Here is a 20412-nt window from a genome sequence, read left to right on the forward strand (position 1 = left end):
CTGGCGGGCTGCGCTTTGGCTGGTGCGATACTGGAGACGCCTGCAACGCTTAGCAGCAGTCAAGGGAGGCCCTCGAGCGGTCGGAAGCGAGCGAGACGAGCGTGAACCGGGTCGAGCCAGTTTGCGCTCGTCTCGTTGACATCGCGCCCTCGTTTGACATCTCGAAAAGCTCTCACAGCGCTCACTGGGCTGTAGAAACGCCTGCAATGCACTCTGGCAGTCCTCCTCAGCGCTGCCCGGTCCCGTTCGCAAGTCCGGACCCCACCGTTCGGACTCGCTGCTCGCCTGCCGGCTTCGTCACCTTCTCTCCCCCTCACGATGGCACAAATGCGCGCAGTGTTGATCAAGAACGGCAAGAGCGACTCGGCGCAGGACTTGTACATCGGCGAGGCGGAGCGCCCGACCCTCAAGCAGGGCGACGACCGGATCATTGTCAAGGTGTGTCCCCGCCTTTGCGTTCACCAGCACTCGCTGATGGGAGCGTTCGCCCTCGCAGATCAAAGCCTTTGGCGCGAACCGCATGGACATCATGCAGCGTGCGCCCGCGATGCTCTCCCTCGCTCCCTCGCTCAACGGATCTGACCTCGCGTCCTCTTCGCAGGACGCGGCATGTACCCTCTCCCTCCCGGCGCTTCGACGATCCTCGGTGTCGAGTTCAGTGGGACGGTCGAAGAGCCCGGCTCGAGCGACTTCAAGAAGGACGAGGCAGTGTGCGTTTCATTTACCGCTCACCTCCTCCTCCTGCTGATCCTCGCCTGGCAGCTTCGGCCTCGCAACCGGCGGCGCCTACGCCGAGTACATCTCCGTCCCAGCCGGCATGTGCACTCGCAAGCCAGACCACGTCTCGTGGGAGCAAGCCGCTGCCGTTCCCGAGAACTGGCTGACGGCGTGGCAGGCCCTGTTCGTCATCTCTGAGATGAAAGAGGGAGCAAAGGTGTTGATTCATGCGGGAGCTTCGGGCGTTGGATTGGCGGCTATCCAGCTGGCCAAGTCGTTCGGAGCGTGCGTCTTCATTTCCCTCGTTCCGTTTCCCTTTCACATAGCTGACGCTGTCTGTCCACAGCGGCCTGGTCATCGCCACCGCCGGCACCGACGAGAAAGTCTCCTTCGTCGAGCAGCACGGTGCGAAAGGCGTCAACTACAAGACCCAAGACTTCCCAACCGAAGTTCTCAAGCTCACGCAAGACTCGGGCGTCGACGTCCTCGTCGACTTTATCGGCGCGAGCTACTGGGAGAAGAACCTCAAGTCGCTTGCGAGGGACGGGAGGATGGTCATGCTTGGCTTGATGGGTGGAGCGAAGACGGAGGGTCCGACGGATTTGAGCCAGATCCTGTACAAGCGCGTTCGGATCGAGGGTGTGTTTGCTCTCACTCCTTCCGTTCGGCCTAAGCTGACGTTATGTCTGCAGGAACGACCCTTCGCTCCCGCTCGCTCGAATACCAGACGAACCTCCTGCAGGAGTTCTCCAAGAAGGCGCTCGACAAAGTCTTTGCGCGCTGCAACGGCGACGATGGACTCGACCTCGTGATCCACAAGGTGCGTCTCGCACTCTCCATTGCGACACGAGTTCGTACTGACGAGCATCCTGACAGGTCTACGACTGGAAGGACGTTGCGGCCGCTCACGAGGAGATGGAACAAGTGCGTCTTGCTTCACCTCGCGCTTTCCCTCTGCTCCCCGCTGACAGAACGCAATGTAGGCCAAGAACATCGGCAAGATCATCCTCACCATCTCGTAGGAAAAAAGCAGGACAGGGGTTGCACAACAACGAAGCAACGAGGAAAATGCCATCAGAAATCGTGTATACAGAAACAGAATCCGTGCTTCAAGCTCGTTGCGGGAGCCTGACTTGAGCAAAGATGACCTCTTCTTTCCGCTTGCTGGCGTGGGCGACGACGGATGGCCGATCGCCCAGCTCGATGGCGGCGCTTGAGCCGGTGAAGACGGTGTCTGCGAGCGGGTTGAGGGTCACTTCCAGTACAAGAGACGTAGTGAGAGCGCGCGCACCTCCTTCCCGCCCGATTCGGTTCGCACAGATGACTGCAGCGCCGCTCCCCAGCAGCGGATTCAGCCTGAGAACCCAATAACTCATGACCTGGTTCGTCTCCTCCCAGTCGTCCTTCTCCTCCTTGCTCGTCTCTCCCTCTCCGCCCCCAGCCTGCTCGAGCGGCGGCTCCGAATCAAGCCACGCCATCGACACCACCACCAAATCCACCTTTTCCTTCGCCGCAAACTCTCCAAACTCGAACTTGTCGAAAGGCGCATCAAAGCGAGGAGGGTTGAGGTCCATACAGATTGCTGGAGCGAGTCGGAAGGTCTTGCCTTCTTGCGCGAAGGGCGAGGAGGGAGGGAAGGGTAGGTCGACGGAGGAGAAACCGGCGCCTGGAGTCGCCCAGAGGTAGTCGACTGCGTCGTTTGACAGGCCGCCGTACAAGTGTGTCTTGTTGTACGAATGGACGAGCGTGCCGGCAGGCGAGACGACCAGGAGCGAGTTGTAGTAGAGGTCGAGCGGGAGGGGAGTTGAGGCTGTTTCGGTAAACGAGTCTGGCGACTTGAGCGGGAGTGGCTCAACGGTGGGCAGTCCAACGATGACGTAGCAGCCGAGTTTGCGGGCTGTACGGGATCAGGACAAAAGTCAATCCCGCCGTTCTCGACGAAGGCGAGTCCTCTCGGTACGCACCCGTCTTCCTCGCCCAGCGGAACGTCGGACCCGTCTTCAGTTCCTCGACGTACGGCGCAATGTCTTCTCTCGACGAGAAGCAATACCCTGCGGAGCGAGATCCGTTAGCCGAGGAGAACGACGAGGAGGTGGAGGTTCGAACGCGCCGGTGAAGGCCATCTCCGGCAAGATGAGGAGGTCGAGCGCGCCAGGTTGGATCCTGCGTATGAGTAGGAGGGTCGGCCGTCTCCGTCCAGCTCACGGCGAGCTCGAGGGCGCGTCCTTACCCTGCTATCAGCCCCTCGGCCTTCTTCTGGTTCTGCGCCTTCTTCTTGAACACGGGGTCGAACTGCACGCAAGCCACGCGCAGAGCCGGTCGTTCCATGTCGTTTGAACAAGCACCAGCGTGAACAAGCGAGGCGAAGAGTTCAAGGCGGACGATGATCGCACTGGATGGTTCCGCTTCCGAGTCCGGAGAACGAACCCTGCGAGCGGATGGATTGATCTGCGTGGACAACGCGGTGATTGACTGAACATCTGCTCGCGTGGGAACCAAGCCGGGACACGCAGAGGAGGGAAAAGGCGCCTGGTTGAGCAGGCTTGTCATGGCAACGGGGGATGATGACGGTGAAAGGGAAGAAACGGCAGAGAGAACAAGCGTGAAGAAGGGGAAGGGAGGTGAGAGAGGGAGGGGAGGGATGGCAGGAACGGGGACAAAACGAGCAGAGAGGGGAGCCTGCGACCAGTCGATATATAGCTGGGCAAGCGGCCGTTCCCCTTACTCCATACAACGGGTGAGGGCGACAGAACGGAAGGGAGGACAACATGGAAGGCGGTGTGAGGAGTGCCGACATCGAGGGCCGGCGGGATGTACAAGTGAAGGGGCGACGAGATGGTCGGGTGGTCCTCCGTCGCCTCGAGTCGAGTCGTGCGTATCAACATGGGAACCGGGACGTCGAACAGGGAACAGCCAAAGGTACCGAAGGACGAAGACAGACGGGAACGCCGGGCGTAGTGGGATGCACGGATGGGCGGGGTGTGACCGAAGGACAACATGGCGAGTGTGCTGAGGGAAACAGTCGGAAGGCGTGCATGGGTGCGTCAAGGCGAGGCGTGGCGTGGCTGTGGCCGTGCGATGCGGTGCGGTGCGAAGGATGCTGTTGGGCCGGCGAAACAAAGGGAGCCGATGCTGATGTGACGACAAGATGGAGGCGATGAGAGGAATCCGACGATGGGGAAGAGGGTATGGACACAGGTCGGTATCGAAGCAAGGCGAGGAGGAAACGAAGCCGGCTGCGAAATCAAGTTTCAAAAGGTCAGGTCGGGTGCGCAAGGATCTGGCCAAAGCAGGACGTACAGAAAGGAAGGAAGGTATTGGGAGGAAACAAGATCCGCCTAGTTCGCAACGCCCTCGGCCTTGCGGCGCAAGAGGAACGACGGGACAGGAAGCAAACTCGGCGCAGGCGAGTTGTGGAACGTCGGTCCGGCGTAACGAGCCTCGGGAGCGACCTTGACAGGTGTCGAATAGCCCGTCGAGCCGGTTGAGAGGACAGGCGTGGACTGCTGGGCGCGCGGACGCTGCTGCTGCTGATGCTGCTGGCGGCGCGGCGTCGAGGCGGACGAGCCAAAGACGTCCGTGTCGTCCTCGCTCAAGTCGAGACCGGCGACCCCGAAGGTGATACTGTCCTTGATCTGGTTGCGGCGCTGGCGGGCGGGCGTGAGAGTCGACGAGGCGTTCGTGGAGGAGGACTGCTGCTGGACGAGCTGGGCGTCGTCGGTGCGGAGGAGCATCTCTTGCTGCCAGTTGAGCGTGGGGTTCGTCGAGGTACCATAGTCGGAGACGGACGTGGTGAGCGGCGGGCGAGACTTGTTGGTGTTCGAAGCGGGCTGAGGGTTCGCGGTGGACTTGGCGGTGCGCGAGCGCGTGCGGGCGGCGGGCGAGTCGCCGGCTTTGCTGTTACTGCCGTTGCGCGAGTGACTGTTGAGCGAACCGCTGCGAAGGAGCTCCTGCTGCCATGACAAGCTCTCCTTCGGCTTGTCGGACGACTGTTGAGGGACGGCTGGCATGTCCCACGCATCCGCGAGCGAGTACTGGTGCTGGCGGACCGAAAGAGGGTCGGGAGGGACAGACCGCGAGTGTCCTGCGAGGGCGGCAAAGTCGGAACGGGGAGGGGTCGTCGAGGCGAAGGCGGGAGCAGGTTGGTCGAGACCCGAGGAAGCAGAGGCGTCGGGCGGCAAGGGAGGACTCGGCTGGCGGTTCGCGCGACCCCTGCGGCGGCGTGCAGACTTGGACGGCGTGGCAGCTGCGGCAGCTCCAGCATTGTCCGAGTTGTCACTCGCGCTGACAGCCTGTTCGGGAGCGTCCGCCAGCGTCTCGGCGAAGACAGCCTCCGCCTTCAACGGGGTCTCTGCGCGGTTCGCCTTGGTCCTCCTACGCCTCTTCCCTTCGCCCTGCTCGACTGTCGGAACGGGCTTGTCGACTGACGAGGGAGGGGTCGAGCGCGGGGACGAGTGGCGAGAGGGCGAGGCGGACGAGGCTGAGGACGGCCCCGACTCGCCGAGCTTGGCCTGCGGGAGGGTGATGATGCCAGGGGTGTGGTGTGCGTGCCTCATGCGGGTCGGCTGCTGCGAACGGTGGTGCTGAGTCTGGACGGGCGGTGGTCGAGACGGGGAGCTCGTAGAGACGCGCGAGGACATGGGGCTGCGGGTGGACGGCATGGGTGAGTTCTGTGTGGTCGTCGTGTGCTGCTACGGGGTCGCATGCACCTCTTTGGCGGTGTGGACGGTGTTGGGTGAAGGGGAGGAGTGAGGGAGTGCCTTGTCCTCAACCTCGTCCCGCCAGACAAGGGAAAGATGCTGTTCACTTGCTTGGGCAGACCAGCACAGCTCACTCGATCACTAGCACGCTCCGCCTCGTCTATCCTCGCCGTCGCTCCCTCCTCGTCTCGACACCTCGCACTTCCCCTCGCGTTCCTCACCGTCAAAGGATGGGATTCGCACGGGACACAGTGCGCACTGCTTGAACACTACTTGGAGAAGCGCATCTTGACACTGCTTTGCTTGCTGGACTCGCACAGGGGCTGGGAGGACTGGATCTCTCGCTTTGCCGCTCGAGGGTACTCGTCGCTCCTCCTCCAAGTTGACCCTGCTGCCGCTCCTTCTACTTCCCTTGACGGTCTCGAGTCAGGTGAGTCGTGCGCAGAAGCTCGCACTCCAGACGGACGCGCTGACCCTGTCCTCGCAGAACTCGTCCGCCTCCTCCGCGACCCGTCCGCCTCGTCCCCTTTCCCTCCCCTGCTCTTCGCTTCGTCCGGAAGCTCCCTTCTTGCCGAGCAATACGTCTCGTCGCACCCGCTGTCGGGACTCTGCCTCGTGGACCCCGTCAACCCCTCCTCGGCACACAAATTCTTCCCTCACTTTTTCTCCAAACCGCTCGACGGCTTCAACTACGAGCCCGGGTTCCCTATCGCCGTCGTTGAAAGTGGGAGCAAGCAGGCGGACGAGGAGCACTGGCTTTTGAAGGACTTTGGGCCGCAGGAAGGGGAGGATGAGGAGGATGCGCTTGTTCGGCGGCTACGAGGCGAGCGGGACGAAGGTGGGTGGCAGAAGATGATGGACTGGATGGACGAGAATTCACTGTAATACGCACGAAGGCTTTTCCTTGACAACATAGCAACTCTGCGAGACATACTCGCTCCTTTGCCTCTTCCTCCTCATGCCACTCCGCTTCTCCCCGCGCTAGTTCTGCTCGCTTGATACGCCATGCTCGACTGACTTCGTTACCCTTGCTCGCGCGCCCTCCTCGCGTCTTGACTCTTCGCGACGACCCGCATGGTTTGGCTGACCGGGTTGACTCCCTCCCGCGCTCGGCTGGACTGGCTTGATCTGCGCCTGTTCGCTCATTCTCTTCTTCCTGCACACTGCACAATCCGCCCAGCCCGCCGCGATGCCGTCCATCGACTCCCCACCTCCCCCTCCTCCTCGTGCACAATACCTCTCCCTCACGCTCACGCCTGCCCAATGCGAAACGATCTCGTCTCATACGCCCTTCCGCTTCCACACCGTCCCCATCACCGGCGCAGAGCCCGGTCAACCCGACTCCTTTCTCGAGCCGTACTTCCCGCTCCCTCCTCATCCTACCTCGCCGCCCCTTATTGTGACGCCTTATAGACCGACCGACATCCCCTCCGTCATGCGGACGCTCAACGACCCACAAGTCGCGTATCAACTCGTCGGACCGCCGTACCCTTATACCGACAACGATGCGCACGGGTGGAGCGAGTTGCGGCGCAGAGAGACGGAGAAGGTCTTCAACGAGGTTCTTGGGCCAAAGGCGGAGCAGGCGCTGAGAGGTGAGGAAGTGGACAATTGGGTCGTGGGAGACTGGGCGCTCGGAAATGTTCGCAGAGCGGATGGTGAATGGGTCGGCGACTTTGGCTTGTGTCGATGGGCGTTCGAGGACGTCCCCGACGCAGAAGAGCGCAAAAAGCTCGTCGACGAGAACGCGGCGAAGGAGGCGGGCGACCCGATGCTCGCTTGGTCGTACGGGTTCTTCCTCGACCCGACTTACCATGGCAAGGGTATCATGGCGCACGTCCTACGTTCGCTCATCGAAGGCTACTACGTCCCCTACCTTCGAGCGGAACGGATATACGGTGCGGCGTTCGCGACGAATCCGGCGAGTCTCAAGACGCAGGAAAGGTGCGGATTCGTCAGGAAGTCGAGCTTCGAGGAGGATGTGATTCCAAATCGCGGCGGGGGGAAGAAGACGGTCGTTACACTACAATGGCAGGGCAAGCGGGCGTAACGGGGAGATCGGCAAATTCACCGCGATGAATGGAGACCTTGCTTTATCGCCGTCCTTCACGTACGCTCAATCAGGCATCTCTGCTTGACATGCTGCTCTACGTGCTCAGTTGCTATTGCAGCCACCACCTACATGTCCTCCATGGACCACGCCTGACTCGCAGCCTTGAACACGCCCCTCGCGTTCTGTCTCTCCATCAGCCGTTTCTCGAACCCATTGCTGCGGTCGACTCCGTCCCATCGGTACCCCGGCCGGATGTTGAAGCGATTCGGCGGCGGAGGAGGGCCTTGGTAGGTCGGGAACTTGGGGCCCTTGGTCTTCTTCTCCTTCTTCTTCTGCGAGCGCGAAGCGGTGAGCGCTTGTCAGCAGGTGGGATTGCTTCGAGGGGACGCCGTGCCACGCACCGTAAGGAAGGCAGCCGCCGGGTCGTTCCACCGCTCCGTTTCCCGCATCTCCTCGTTCATCTCGGCGTCGTCGGCGTGCCTGCGGAGCAAAGCGTCAGTACCAAGCTTCACGAACACCCGAGAATGAAGCCGACGCACCTGGCGAACGACATGTTCTTGAGCTTCTCCGCCTCCTCCGCCCGCCGCTCCTTCTCGCTCTTCTGGACCAGTCCTTTGCCCCACTCCATCTTTGCCATCTGCTTCTCGAGCTCCTCGCGCTTCTTTTGCGCCTCCTCCGCCTTGAGCAGCTTCATGTCGATCCGCCGTCCGGTCGCGTCGCGGTAGACAGTTGCATTCGGATCCGCCTCGTCGACATCTTCGCCCCTCGCTCGGGCTTCAGCCTTCCGCCGTGCCTCCTCTTTCTCCGCCTTCCGTCGTTTTCGCTCCTGCTCCGCAGCCTTACGCTCCTGCTCGGCTCGCAAGTCGGCAGCCGTCTGCAATCCTCCTCGAGGTGCCGTCTCGACTGTCACTTCTGCAATCGCCGGCGCTTCGTCTTCGGGTTCGGGCGTGGGAGAGGGTGGTCGGAGGGAAGGGTCGGCTTCTCGAATCGTAGCCCACGACTCGGTCTTTGCCTTTGCCTTGAACTGGCCGCGCCGTTCCTCAACCACTGCGAGCGAGAGCCGAAGTCAGCGTAGAGTCGGGAAAGCGTAAAGCGCCGGCACGCACCCGGCTTGTACTCTTCGTCCTCGTTCTCCTGCGCGCCCCAGGCCCCGTCCTCGTCTGCAATGACCAACCCTCCCCCGCTGCCACTCGCAACCGATGAAGACGCCTCGACTTTGCGCTTCTTCTTACGGCGCTTGCCGTCCTCCGAGCGGTCGAGAATGGCGTCGGCTTTCGGGCCAGACATGTATCTGGCGGCCAGGTAGGCCTGGAGGTCGCTCATTGCGGAGGGACGGGATGCGAGGAGATGAAAGTGCGTGGGTCGTTGAGCGGCGTGCGGGTCGTTTGTTGAATGTCGGGCGAATCGGAAGCAGTCGATGAGCGGTCTCAAGCGCCTACAGCAGCCTTCTGAGCGAGAGCGAGGCAGTAGCGGACGGCAGACCCTCGACCCCCTCTCTTGGACAAGAGCCCCTCACTCGACATGGCCACACGCGGTCTGATTGGGCTATTGGCCTGCTCAGTGCTACCTGCAGGCCTAGCTTTGACGGAGCGAGGCAGGACCGCCTACTGGACGGAGCTTATCGCGCCGGTGTACTCGCCCGAGGCGAACAATAAGGTCCTCACGACGGCGCAGTCCTCGTCCAGCCCTGCGCAATGGCCAGAGTACACCGACCCAGCGAACCCGGGTACGTGGGTGTACAAGCCGGCGAGCGACTGGACATCTGCATTCTTCGCCGACCAGCTCTACCTCTTGCACGAGCGGTTCTCGACGCTCTGTCCGAACGACGACAACACGACAGACTGGCTTTCGCTCGCACGGACGTGGTCGAATGAGCTGTACAACCCGTCGCAGGATGTCCTGACGTCCTGGGCGCACGACGTCGGCTTCAACTCGGCGCCCATGATGCACGAGTTGCGGATCAACCCTGGGAACGAGACCGCCAAAAACGCCCTCCTCGCCAACGCACAGTATCTGGCGAGCCGCTACTCGAGCGTGGTCGGCTGCACGAAGAGCTGGGATCGCGGAGAGGGAGATTTTGAGGTGGTGCGTCGGTTTCTCCCTTCACGCATCTGCTGACAAGGCCACTGACCAGCGCCACACGCAGATTATCGACAAGTATGTGTCGAACACCGGCTGACTGCTCGCGGCTGATGCTGACTCTCGCTTTTCCGCAGCATGATGAACCTCCAACTTCTGCTCACCGCGGCGGATCTCTCGGGCAACTCGACGTATCGCGACATGGCCACCTCGCACGCGAACAAGACGATGCAGAATCATATTCGACCAGACGGCTCATCGTATCACGTGGTCAACTACGACCCGACGAACGGGCAGGTCCTGTGGAAGGGGACGTCTCAAGGCTATTCGAACGAATCGACCTGGACGAGGGGGCATGCGTGGGGAACGCTTGGGTTTGCGCTCATGTACAACGCGACGGGTATCAACGCGTACTACGACACGGCGGTCAGAATGGCGGTCCGTTCTTGTCTTTCGTTGTCCCCAGTCTGCACTGCCTGATCGCGCGTTGCACCGCATGCAGATGTTTGCGCTGAACGCCTCAACCGATGGAGTGCCCTGGGGATACGGCAATCCAGTCACGCCGCTTTACTGGGATTTTTCCGCCTCAAGGCCGACGACTCTCGACACGTCCGCCAGCGCCATCTTTGACACGGCCCTCATTCTCCTCTTGTCTCTTGAGGCATCACGAGGGAACGCCAGTAGCACGTGGTTCTACCCAGCTACGGACCTCTTCGCGAACTCCGCCTTGTTCACTGGGACGAACACGAGCCTGATCCAGACGCAATGGACTGGGGCGTCCATTCTCGGCAACGCGACAATCAACAACCGCGCCGATCCGTGCGTGCAGAGCGCCTCTGCCGGAGAGTTTCTCACTGACTTCCAGCATCCTCGCAGACCGCTGAACAATACCGGCGCCGTCTACGGTTCATTCTCTCTCTCTTCCTTCTCTCCGACTTCCCCAGCTGACTCCTCCGTCCGCAGGCGACGCCTATATCCTTCGCGCCGCAAACTACTTCCTCAAGCTCGGCATGCTCAACTGTACCGCCGGACCCGCTTATATCGGGACCTCTGCGGTTGGCGCTTCGCCCTCGGCCCTTTCAGCGCCTTGGATCAAGGCAGTGAACGCGAGTGCGTCATTGAATGGGAATGGGACGGATGCTTCGGCGGGTCAGAGCGGAGGAAGCAAGAGCGGAGGGGCGACAAGCGGAGCCAGTGCACGACGGCCGCCATCGCTTTTCAGGACGCTGGCGGCGTTACTAGACGGATCGAGGTAGACGGTGTTTCATTCCTTTCATATCCCCTCTCTCGTTGCAAACAGACGCTCGCGGACTCTCGGTTGCGAAGGTGCGGCAAGCACGCGATGATTCAGCGAGCGAGAAAGATGCGGTTACGAGTAAAGGGTCAACAGAACAAGATGCGATCAAGAGGGCCGAAGGGAGCTGATGCGAGGATACGAAAGAAGATGCCGAGAGAGGCGATCAAGGAGGGGCCCGACCTGCGTTGCGGCTCATCACTTGATCCGCCACGACAAAACGAAGCCGGCGAAGCAGAATGCTGCGATGAGGCGGAAGCCCGCGGCTGGATGCGCGTTCTGCGGGTCGGCGATTGATGCGGCGAAGACGGATCCACCGAGTAGCGGGCCTACGCACCGAGGTGGGTCAGCTAGAGCGATTCGACAACGCCAGGAGGCGACGTACCGATGAAGCGGGCGAGCGAGATGCACGACTGCGCCAGTCCGTTCGCAAGAGGGACGAGTTCGGCAGGTGTCATGACGTTAATCAACACCATGACGGCTGTATACGCGCACGCGTTGGCGAGATACCGCAAGGCGCTAAGGACGACCATGCCGAGGAAGACGAGGCCGTTCTCGCCCTCAACGGCGATGAGGCCGCGCAGCTCGGGGAAGAGGAGGTAGACCGGGACGTAGAGGATGAGGCCGAGGCGGAACCTGCGGAGAAACCGTCAATCAACAGTCGTAAGGCATTGACAAAGCAAACACACATTGACAGGTGGCTGAGGGGGCCGGTGGGAGGACCGACGGTCGGGTAAAACTTGAACTGCCTGCAAGACGAAGTCTTGTCAGCTGTGGTTCGGAGGGAAGTACGGCGCTGGACGCACCAGACCATCGAGAAGAAGAACATGATCGCGACGAGCATGGCATAGTGGTCCGCCGTCAAGCCGAGACCACCGCTTGCGAGAGGCGTGACGAGGAACGAGGTGAACAGCTGGTCGCAGGCCGTCCCGTGCAGACCGACACAGAGGTATTGGCAGATCATGGCAAGCGGGAGCGACCACAGCAGCGCTGTGGGTCCTGGTTCGGGAACAGCGGTTCCTGCGTCCGATGCCTCGTTGGGATATTCGACGATACTGGCGGGTCGAGACTCGGGAATGCCCGCCATCGGCGCGAACGCCGACTCGTTCGGCTGCTGGGCGGAAACGGCGACGAGTTGTGCGGCGGAAGAGGCGATCGTCTCGGGCGCGAGACCGGTGTTGGAGTAGATGGACATTGGGCGGACGGAGGAAGCGTTGGAGAAGCGGCGGAGTCGGGGCGCGCTTGGTGCGTACGAAACGACGCGCTCGCGATTGGGCGAGACGAGTGCGTTGGCGCGGCGAGGTGCGGCGGAAGAGACGGGAGAGGTTGGGCGAGGGACGCCTGCTGCTGCTGCGCTCGCGTCCTTGTCGTGCTGAACAGCCTGCCGAGCAGCTTCGCCGCGAAGGTCCTCCATCGACGGAGGGGCCGTGCCGAACCCGACGTCGCCATACTCCGAGTTCGCGTCCGCCTCGATCCCCTCAATCCGCGACTCCTCGTCGTCGTCACGCTCAAAGACCGAACCTTCGTATTCGATAGCCGTGAATTGGTCGTCGGCAGCCGCTTTGGCGAGGAAGACGTCGCTCAGGCTGAAGACGGCTTGATTGTTCGCCAGCAGAAGACGCTCGGCGAAGGAGTGGTCGACCTCGTTTTCTGGATCGTAGCGCGCCGAAGTCGCCATCGAGACGGAGCGGAACTGCCGTCGCCGCATCGAGGGAATACGAAGGCCTGAGTCGCGCTCGAAGCCCGACTGGCTCGGTCGACGACTGCTGCTGTAGCCGTACGCCGAGCCATACTGTCGGACCGAGGCGCGCCTCTCTGCCAGCGGGTTGCGTTCTGCGGTGGTGTCGGTAGGAGAAGGGAGAGGCGGAGGTGCGCCTTGAGGAGGCGTATGGAGGGAGACGGCTGCGCTGCTTTGCGAGAGCTGGATGGGTGGTCGGTGAGGAAAGCGGGGCATCTTGGCAAAGAGGGGCGAGAGGCGAGCGGCGAGCCAGTCTTTCGCCCTGCTGAGCCGACTCGCCGCAACCTCGACATCCTTCTCGGTCGGAAGGTGGATGCCGCCTGTACGCTGCCCGCCGTCTCGGTTGAGGAAGAGCGAGAGGAAGCCGCCGAAGAGGGTGACGGATCCCGCGACGAGGCAGGGAAGGAGGTAGGGGTACTCGACGAACCACTGCGAGTCGCCGAAGTAGCGAGGGTACTTCTCGACCTGCGAAAGAAGTCGTCAGCCGCAATGGCGAGGACGAAGCGGGGAGAGCGCACTGGATGCTCGAGAGTTCCGCCTAGAACCGATCCGACAATCCCGCCCATTCCCCAAAGCAAGCCCAAGATCGTATACGCCGTCGACCTGTTGGTCTCGTCCGTCACGTCCTGCACGGCGCTCCTGGCAACTCCGACGGCGCCGTTGAACAGGCCCATCGCGAGCCGCGTGCAAATAGCGGTGCCGAGATTCTTCGATGTGCCGAAGATCATGACGGTGCAGCCTGTACCGACGAGAGAGGCGAAGAGGACGGCCCGTCGACCGTGCTTCTCGGCAACGGAGACCCAGATCATGGCGGTCAAGAACTGCGAGAGGAAGCTGCAAGATCGAGCGTCAGTGCCTGAGCTGAGCGACACCGGGGAGGAGGGACGCACAAGACCGCCGAAACGACGCCTGTCCAGAGGCTCACCGCCGACTCGCCGCCGCCATTCTCTCCAACTCCGAAACTCTCCACCATACTAGGGGTCAGGCGAAGTCAGTTGTGCACGTTGTCCGACCGAGATGAACGCGACATACAAGAAAAGGAAGGACGCGCAGACACTGGCTGACAGGAACTCCCCGAGCATGCAGATCGAGAGCACGAGAATCGGGATTTTGGGGAGAGGCGTGACGACGATGGGTCCCGAGTCCATATCTTCATCGACATCTCCGCCTCCGCCTGCCCCAGCTCCGCCGAAAGCCGCACCTGGCGAGAGCAGGCCGGGTTCTTTCGCGTAGTTTGGTGAGAGCATGCCCGTCCCCGTTGATCTCCGCGTCCGCCCCGCCGCAAACGACGGAATTCTCCCATGCGGCTGAGCACCCTGACGTCTCCGCCAGCTCCTTCCGCCCGTGACAGCCGCCGAAAACCCGCTCCTCGCTGCTGCGCCGTCGTCCTCCGTGGCTGTCAACTGCGCCTCGTCCTCCTCTTCGTCCGCGACAGCCTGCGAGAAACCCGAGTCTGAAAGTCCTCGATGGTCGAGATTTCGCGGCAGTGTGATGTGGGTGGGAGCGTCCGGTCGCTGGAGAGAGGGAGGAGTCGGGTCCATGTCGCTGTTGTTGCGGGAGAGGAAGCCGCCTAGCAAACTCGCCGCCTTGTCGCGGACGTTGCGCGACGACGAAGCCTGCCTGCGCTTGAACGAGATGGGCGTGTCGGGAAGTGGGGACGAGGAGAGGGACGAGGGATCGGGAGTCGAAGAACCGCTCGCCCGCGGTGTGGGCGGCTGGAGAGGGTCGGCATCGGTCAGGAAGGACCGTGCGACGGGCGTCGACATCGGCGCAACTCGCGCACGGCCGTCTGCGCGTCGTCGACGAGGCGAAACAGGCGCAGGCGAACGAAGGGTCGGTCAACAAGGGAGCGAGCGGTGCGGGCGGGTGGGAGTGACGCGATGCAGGGGACAGGAGAGCAGCAGCCACGAGTCAAGCGAGCAGGATTGAGTGAAAGTGGCAAAGCGAGAACGACAATCGCGAGACGGAGAGCTCCCGGAGATTGCGACGCGCTCACAAAGCCAAACAAGCGAGGCGAACGAGTCTGCAGTTGCGATAGTATGACAACAAGCTGGTATGCGTGTGCGGCGAGTTCAACGAAGCTCGACGGGCCACTCGGAGCGACGCCGCCAGTAGCCCTCTGGGCTGAAGCGCGGGTTCGGCACGTAGTGCAGGCCATCGTCGTGTACAGGACGTGCTGGGATAGGCACTGCATGGTCGTCGACATGTCAGCGACCTCAACGCGGAAGTGGGCGCGGGAAAGAGTGGCGCACGGAACCAGCCCAGCTTGGCCTTGCCCATAACCATCTCCCAGTTCGCTCGATTCGAACCGAGCCACCACAGGTTACCCTCCTTGCCGATGCGTCCCCACTGCTTGTTCCACTCGCGCACCGTATCGCGCTTGGCCCTGTTCACATGAAGTTGGTCACCTCAAGCCGCAGGAAGGAGAATGGCGGAAGCCGAACGCACCTCCACTGCAGGAACTTGTACGTGCTGCTGAGCGCAGCCCGCTCTCTCTGCCTCATTCGCTTCGCGCTAATCTCCTCGATCGTCGTCACGTTGCGGAGGATGAGCATCGTGTGGGCAGTGAACAGCGAGCAGGTGAAGAGGAAGAAGAGGAACGATAGGGCGATGATGGCGACTTGTTGACCGTCGACGCCGGGATAGGGGCGATTCGCGGTGAAGGTGCCGAGTGGGAGGGTTTGCGCGATCAGGAGGGTGAGGAAGACGAAGAAGGTGTACAGTGTCGAGTACTGGAGGAAGTTGTAGACTGCGCATGAATCTTGTCAACCAATTCGCAGGAAGGAGAAATAGCAGGCTCGGCTCACAGTACTTGTAGTTGCGCGCGCCGACGCAGCTACCGACCCACGGGCAATGGTGGTCCATCTCTACGAGCCGCAAGTGTGTCAGCACGGAGAGAGATCTGGCGAGACGGTCCGTCACGCACTCAGGACGATCGCAGCGCAGTGTCTGCACCGATGACTCCGGTACGGCCTGACGATCCCCTCCCTCGGGTCGTACCGGTACCGCTCCGTCAAGACCGGCGCGCTGTTCGGGACTCGCTCGACCGCAAGGCGCTTCGGAGGTTCCCAGTCGTCGGGCGGCTCGGCGAAGTGCAAGTATGACGGAGCGGCGGAGGATTGGGAGGTACGGGGCTGTGGTTCGTTGCCGTCCGTGCCGTTCGAGAGGTGGACTTTCGGGGGGAACGTAGGCGCATCTGGCGAGGAAGAGGAGTGAACGAGTGTGACTGAGCCGCCGGAGTCGTGGCGACCTCGATCTTCGTCTGCAGGTGAAAGGCCATTGCCATTCGCTGAGGAGGAGAGGACCTCGGGCGTCACCGGCGAGTCGGTCGGCGGGCTCTGGGCGTTTGCTAGTGCTGCGCCGATCGCCGGGCCGAGAGCACCGGCGGCTGGGCTTGCCTCGGCAACCTGGTCGTCGTCGTGAACCTGCGAGACGAGCGATTGTCTCCGCTTCTCGCTCATCTCGACAGTTTCGACCTGCTCTCCCGACGAGTCTCCCTCGTAGTCGTCGTCGAGTTCGTCGAGATTCTCGTCTTCGACCCGTCGTCCGCGTCGCCGTCTTCGTGGCGAATGCAGGTCGTCGGCGGGCAAGAGCTTCGGTTCGTGGGTGTTCGGCTGGTCCTCGAAGCGCTGGCCAGCGACTGTGATATACTCTTCTTGCGCTTGGGGAGGGTCCGTCTTGGGCACGTACTGCGGATGGCGAGTCAGCGTGAGGTTCGGACAGACAAAGGAAAGCCGGCGCACATCCCGCGCGAAGCCTGGCGCAGTCGTGACCGCCACGTAGTACGTCCAGACGAACATAACGAAGAGGAAGTGGAAGATGACGAGGTAGGCGACTGTTAAGGCGGAAGTTTAGCTCGCGAGGAAGCCGACGCAGGAGTGGGACGGACGTACGGCCCTGCGCTCTCCCACCTAATCGGTCGCTCTCCATCCGGATCATTGGTATGCATAGTCGCACGACGTAGATATAGTAGCTGTAGCCGAAGATTCCGGCGACAAGTCCGACCGCGAACTGTCCTCGACAAAGGGATCGTCAGCTCCTTCTCCGCCTCAGAGCGAGTCCTTCGCCGCACCTTCCGCACTAGCCAGCTATCAGGACCCTGCTTCTCCATCTGCTTGACCCGCTGGATCTCCATATGCTGCCGAATCCCGATAATCTTAGGTATCGGCCGCTTGGGGCGCGGGTTCCCATCCTTGTCGAGCTGGCAGTCGAGCATGGCGCCGCCCGAGCTCTTACGACACCGCTATGCACCGATGGCTGGCAGGGCAGGTACTGGCGAGGCGGGACTTCGTGCGAACGGCGGCGTGAGGCGATGAGGATTAGGCGGTCGCGTCAGGAAGAACAAAAGCACAGGGCGACGAGCGGTTCGTCTGACGGAACGTGCAGCTCCCGAGAAAGAGCCTGGGCTGCTCAACAAGCCGCCTCGAGCCTGTTGCAGCGGTGGACCGGTCGAGGTTGAGCGAGAAGGACGCAAGAACCTCTCCACGTCCGGTCATCTGCATGCTCAGCTTGCTGGTCTCGCTGGATCCAATGAGCCACTCCTTGACAATGCTGCTTGCTGGGCCAAAAGCGTCTGACTTGCCCCACGTCCTCGCGCTGCCTCGCCGATTTGACGGCTCACGTCCGGAACGATCACGGGCGACGGGAGGGCTACCAGGGTGGATGCGCTGTTCAAAGGAGGCCTAACGAGGATGGCTGGATTGTAAGGGGCCGCACAGCCTGCTGATTCGACCCGGCTTGCGTTGTTGCCGCCCTCTTCTCCCAGACAGGCTCGCCTTTTCCCCTGCTCGTTGGACAAACGCGGTTATTTTCCTTCGTTGCGCCGTCGAAGACCGGATCCAATAACTCGCCAGTAGCTCTTCTCGGCGCACACGCGCGCCCTCCGCTCACGCTCCTAAGCGACAGTCAGTTTGACCTGGTCGTTCTCCGTTGCTGTGGTTGCATCAAGGTCAGGATTCCTACCCTGAGCACAATTTGGTGGAACATCTGCTGCTACTAGTTGAGCGCCAGATCCTGGACACTTACAATCGCTCGCCGACTCGCTCGCCGACGGCTTGACGCATCCTGACACGCTGGTACGGCGCCCTCTCGAGTCTCCGCCCATCTGCCTCAAAGAGAGCTTCCTACTGTCGATCTAGGGAGCTCGGACTGGCGGCATGGAGGCTGAGGTGAGGGACAGATCTTGCTGCTTCAGGGAAGCGGCCTTCTCAACTCCGGCTCATTCCTCAGTCCCCGCTGCGTCCTCAGACTTACGAATCGACGCTGAAAGACTTCTGCAAGTATCTCGAAGCCCTGGAAGCCGTCGCAAGCGCGAGAGGACTTCGTTTCCATCTCGCCCGCCGCGAGACCCTTGCGTCGAACTCGCTCGCCTTTCGCTTTCTCGCCGCAACCGCTCTCGTGCTGCTTCCTGCTAAGCTGGGGCATGCTCAAACGTCTCTCTCGATTGATACTCGAACAGCAAAGCCGCATCGCTGCGATTGTACGTCAAACTCGGGCCCTCCTCTTCCTCCCCTTCCTCTCGACACGACTTGCGGCACTCCTCACTTTGGCCGGGCGGAATAGATGGCGTACCACGTGAAACTGACAGGATTGTCACCTACAGCACCCCTACATCGCCACCTCACCTCGGCCATGGCCACCTCGCTCTCGACGAGTTCTCCCATTCCCTCTCGCGTTTCGACTCCGCTCTCTCACGACAATCCCGCTGCCGAGCCTCCTCTCCTCGCTAAAGCCCTGCGAGAACAACACAAGATCCCGCCAGCGGTGCACCAGCTCTCGATACCGGTCAAGGACAGCTATGGGGGGCAAGTTAGCGGGTTCCTCCATCTTCCCTCGAACAACGAGGCTTCCGAGGGATCGGGCCATGCCTCGACTGCGGCGATACTGCTCTCTGGTGCGGGAGGCGGTATTAGCGGACCAGCGTCGATGTACCTCGCACTCGGCAACAAGCTTCCTGCTCTCCACGCGCGCATCCCCGTTCTCCGCCTCGACTATCGCTACCCGGCTCGGACCGCACCGTGCGTTGCCGACACCGTTGCCGCAATCGACTTTCTTGAGGAGCACTACGCCATCGAGCGCGTCGTCCTCGCCGGCTGGAGTTTCGGCGGCGCACCCGTCTTTACTGTCGCAGGGCGCGACGAGCGGGTTGCAGGAGCTGTCCTGATTGCGCCTCAGACGGCAGACGCGATGCAAGGAGCGCGAGAGTGCGGGCAGCGGAAGGTTCCTGTCCTGCTCATGCACGGAACGGGCGACCGGACGCTTTCGCCTCAGTGCAGCGAGAACCTGTACGCGGCTTGGTGGAGCAAGGCGCCCGCTGATACGGATGACGACGCCTGCCAGCTCGTCTTGTTCGACAACGACGACCATGCGCTGAGCAGGAACGCGAGGGTCGCGGAGGAGGAGGCTGCGCGATTCGTCGTCTCGTGCGCGGGGGAAAGGGTCGAGGATGGTGAGGCGGCGTTCGTGGCTGGGGAAGTCTTCTCGGGGAAGGACCGCGTCGACTTGATGAGGGCGGGCAAGGATTTGAGGGGAAAGGAGAGCGTCGAGTAGGCGGGAATCGGCGGGGAACAGTCTGAACCGGCTCGAGCCAAGGCTGGCTCTAAGGATACCTCACAACCAGTTCAAGCAGCTTTACAGCGAGTGGCGAGAGAATGCCTCGGCGCAATTGAAGTCGACGAGAGCTAGGGGTCACGGCTTCGTGCGAGCCGGTAAGCGAGTGTAGCAGGATTGCATGGCGCAGCCCGTACAGCACGCACACACTGCCAGGTGAGCCCCAGGAGGCGAGCCGAAGTTGCCGGTCGATGAGGAGGAAGGGAAAGAGGTGGTTCGCGTCCTGCCATCGTCCTCGGACTGCATGCCAAGGTGAGTAGGATCTAGTCAACGCCCGAAAGATCCATCCGATCCATACTGACCCGCCTTCGCTGCACGCAGTCTCTCCAACTCTCCCCTCGACCTCTTCATCTCCCGAGCGGAGTACTACGCCATCCTCGGCCGCGACAAGCTCGATTCGTTCGTCAGGGAGCACTACATCTTTGTTGCTGTCCAGCTCGTCGTGCGTTGCTCGCCTTCGAAGCCCTCTGCTGTCTCCTCCCGAGCTGACCTCCGTCATCCTCCCCCCACTTCGTCTTCATCTCGCTCGCAGGTCCTCTCGTCCTTCTTCTTCTGGTCCCTCCAGCAAGCATATCCAATCGAAGCCCCGCACCGCACCGCCGACATGGACGTCCAAGCCAAAGCCGCCGACCTCGCCGTCAAAGCCGCCGATGCGACCGTCTCCGCTCCTGCAGGCGACCAGAAGGAGCTTGACCCGCCCAAGGACACGCCTTTCTCAACGGAGGAGCTGGCAAAGTATGACGGGAAGGACGAGAACACGCCTATCTACGTTGCGATCAAGGGGCGGATCTACGATGGTGCGTTCGAGTATTCTTCCGTCGGGCGACGCTGTGCTTACCGTTTCCGACGTCTGCAGTCTCGGCCAAGCGGGACATGTACGGGCCTGGCTGCGGCTACCATGTTTTTGTCGGCAAGGATGCGTCTCGGTGAGCTTTGTCGCGAGATCCACTTCAAACGACATCGTTTGACCCGTTCTTCGGCCGCAGCGCGCTCGGCAAGTCGTCGCTCAAGCCAGAGGATGCGGTGGCGGACTGGTCGGTGCTGAACGATGACGAGAAGAAGGTTCTTGACGATTGGGTGCGTCCTTCCCTGCGTCCGTCCTTCGCAACTCAAAAAGCTGACTACTCGTCACTTCCGCCACTCAGGAAAAGTACTTCCAGAAGCGCTACAACATCGTCGGGCGCGTCTCGCAGTAGCTCAACCACAGTCTTTTAGCCCGTAT

General features: G+C 61.8%; 11 protein-coding genes across 11 annotated transcripts; 6 read left to right on the forward strand and 5 right to left on the reverse strand.

The window, feature by feature from the left end:
* Nucleotides 1–318: 318 nt before the first annotated feature.
* On the forward strand, nucleotides 319–1739 carry RHTO_00771 (quinone oxidoreductase; the record flags this gene model as incomplete). The annotated part of the gene is made up of 8 exons (XM_016414455.1): nucleotides 319–438; nucleotides 497–536; nucleotides 602–710; nucleotides 763–1002; nucleotides 1064–1356; nucleotides 1410–1537; nucleotides 1594–1641; nucleotides 1701–1739. The coding sequence occupies 8 exons, from the start codon at nucleotides 319–321 to the stop codon at nucleotides 1737–1739; spliced, it is 1017 nt and encodes a 338-aa protein (XP_016273611.1).
* Nucleotides 1740–1826: 87 nt separating this feature from the next.
* Nucleotides 1827–3045, reverse strand: RHTO_00772 (protein N-terminal amidase; the record flags this gene model as incomplete). The annotated part of the gene is made up of 5 exons (XM_016414456.1): nucleotides 1827–1951; nucleotides 2009–2614; nucleotides 2682–2768; nucleotides 2828–2880; nucleotides 2948–3045. 5 exons carry the CDS (start codon nucleotides 3043–3045, stop codon nucleotides 1827–1829), a joined length of 969 nt encoding a protein of 322 aa, XP_016273612.1.
* A 1010-nt stretch (nucleotides 3046–4055) lies between these two features.
* Nucleotides 4056–5357, reverse strand: RHTO_00773 (uncharacterized protein; the record flags this gene model as incomplete). Its single annotated transcript, XM_016414457.1, has 1 exon — nucleotides 4056–5357. One exon carries the CDS (start codon nucleotides 5355–5357, stop codon nucleotides 4056–4058), a length of 1302 nt encoding a protein of 433 aa, XP_016273613.1.
* A 156-nt stretch (nucleotides 5358–5513) lies between these two features.
* Nucleotides 5514–6302, forward strand: RHTO_00774 (uncharacterized protein; the record flags this gene model as incomplete). The annotated part of the gene is made up of 3 exons (XM_016414458.1): nucleotides 5514–5668; nucleotides 5738–5847; nucleotides 5905–6302. The coding sequence occupies 3 exons, from the start codon at nucleotides 5514–5516 to the stop codon at nucleotides 6300–6302; spliced, it is 663 nt and encodes a 220-aa protein (XP_016273614.1).
* Nucleotides 6303–6606: 304 nt separating this feature from the next.
* Nucleotides 6607–7467, forward strand: RHTO_00775 (GNAT family acetyltransferase; the record flags this gene model as incomplete). The annotated part of the gene is made up of 1 exon (XM_016414459.1): nucleotides 6607–7467. The coding sequence occupies one exon, from the start codon at nucleotides 6607–6609 to the stop codon at nucleotides 7465–7467; it is 861 nt and encodes a 286-aa protein (XP_016273615.1).
* A 128-nt stretch (nucleotides 7468–7595) lies between these two features.
* Nucleotides 7596–8793, reverse strand: RHTO_00776 (pre-mRNA-splicing factor CWC26; the record flags this gene model as incomplete). Its single annotated transcript, XM_016414460.1, has 4 exons — nucleotides 7596–7802; nucleotides 7872–7950; nucleotides 8010–8517; nucleotides 8577–8793. The coding sequence occupies 4 exons, from the start codon at nucleotides 8791–8793 to the stop codon at nucleotides 7596–7598; spliced, it is 1011 nt and encodes a 336-aa protein (XP_016273616.1).
* A 198-nt stretch (nucleotides 8794–8991) lies between these two features.
* On the forward strand, nucleotides 8992–10805 carry RHTO_00777 (D-4,5 unsaturated beta-glucuronyl hydrolase, glycoside hydrolase family 88 protein; the record flags this gene model as incomplete). The annotated part of the gene is made up of 6 exons (XM_016414461.1): nucleotides 8992–9555; nucleotides 9617–9627; nucleotides 9687–9987; nucleotides 10052–10368; nucleotides 10426–10454; nucleotides 10513–10805. The coding sequence occupies 6 exons, from the start codon at nucleotides 8992–8994 to the stop codon at nucleotides 10803–10805; spliced, it is 1515 nt and encodes a 504-aa protein (XP_016273617.1).
* A 236-nt stretch (nucleotides 10806–11041) lies between these two features.
* Nucleotides 11042–14347, reverse strand: RHTO_00778 (major facilitator superfamily protein; the record flags this gene model as incomplete). The annotated part of the gene is made up of 7 exons (XM_016414462.1): nucleotides 11042–11172; nucleotides 11229–11479; nucleotides 11533–11592; nucleotides 11650–13046; nucleotides 13100–13415; nucleotides 13472–13555; nucleotides 13614–14347. 7 exons carry the CDS (start codon nucleotides 14345–14347, stop codon nucleotides 11042–11044), a joined length of 2973 nt encoding a protein of 990 aa, XP_016273618.1.
* Nucleotides 14348–14653: 306 nt separating this feature from the next.
* On the reverse strand, nucleotides 14654–16797 carry RHTO_00779 (vacuole protein, palmitoyltransferase domain containing; the record flags this gene model as incomplete). Its single annotated transcript, XM_016414463.1, has 8 exons — nucleotides 14654–14769; nucleotides 14834–14967; nucleotides 15030–15330; nucleotides 15389–15448; nucleotides 15508–16270; nucleotides 16325–16416; nucleotides 16475–16592; nucleotides 16654–16797. The coding sequence occupies 8 exons, from the start codon at nucleotides 16795–16797 to the stop codon at nucleotides 14654–14656; spliced, it is 1728 nt and encodes a 575-aa protein (XP_016273619.1).
* A 1415-nt stretch (nucleotides 16798–18212) lies between these two features.
* RHTO_00780 (amidohydrolase domain containing protein) lies at nucleotides 18213–19130 on the forward strand (the record flags this gene model as incomplete). Its single annotated transcript, XM_016414464.1, has 1 exon — nucleotides 18213–19130. One exon carries the CDS (start codon nucleotides 18213–18215, stop codon nucleotides 19128–19130), a length of 918 nt encoding a protein of 305 aa, XP_016273620.1.
* A 304-nt stretch (nucleotides 19131–19434) lies between these two features.
* On the forward strand, nucleotides 19435–20386 carry RHTO_00781 (cytochrome b5; the record flags this gene model as incomplete). The annotated part of the gene is made up of 6 exons (XM_016414465.1): nucleotides 19435–19442; nucleotides 19512–19632; nucleotides 19723–19987; nucleotides 20047–20116; nucleotides 20177–20267; nucleotides 20336–20386. 6 exons carry the CDS (start codon nucleotides 19435–19437, stop codon nucleotides 20384–20386), a joined length of 606 nt encoding a protein of 201 aa, XP_016273621.1.
* Nucleotides 20387–20412: the final 26 nt, after the last annotated feature.

The sequence above is a fragment of the Rhodotorula toruloides genome, assembly GCF_000320785.1.
Source record: "Rhodotorula toruloides NP11 unplaced genomic scaffold Scaffold10, whole genome shotgun sequence".
NCBI classification, from domain to species: Eukaryota; Fungi; Basidiomycota; class Microbotryomycetes; order Sporidiobolales; family Sporidiobolaceae; genus Rhodotorula; species Rhodotorula toruloides.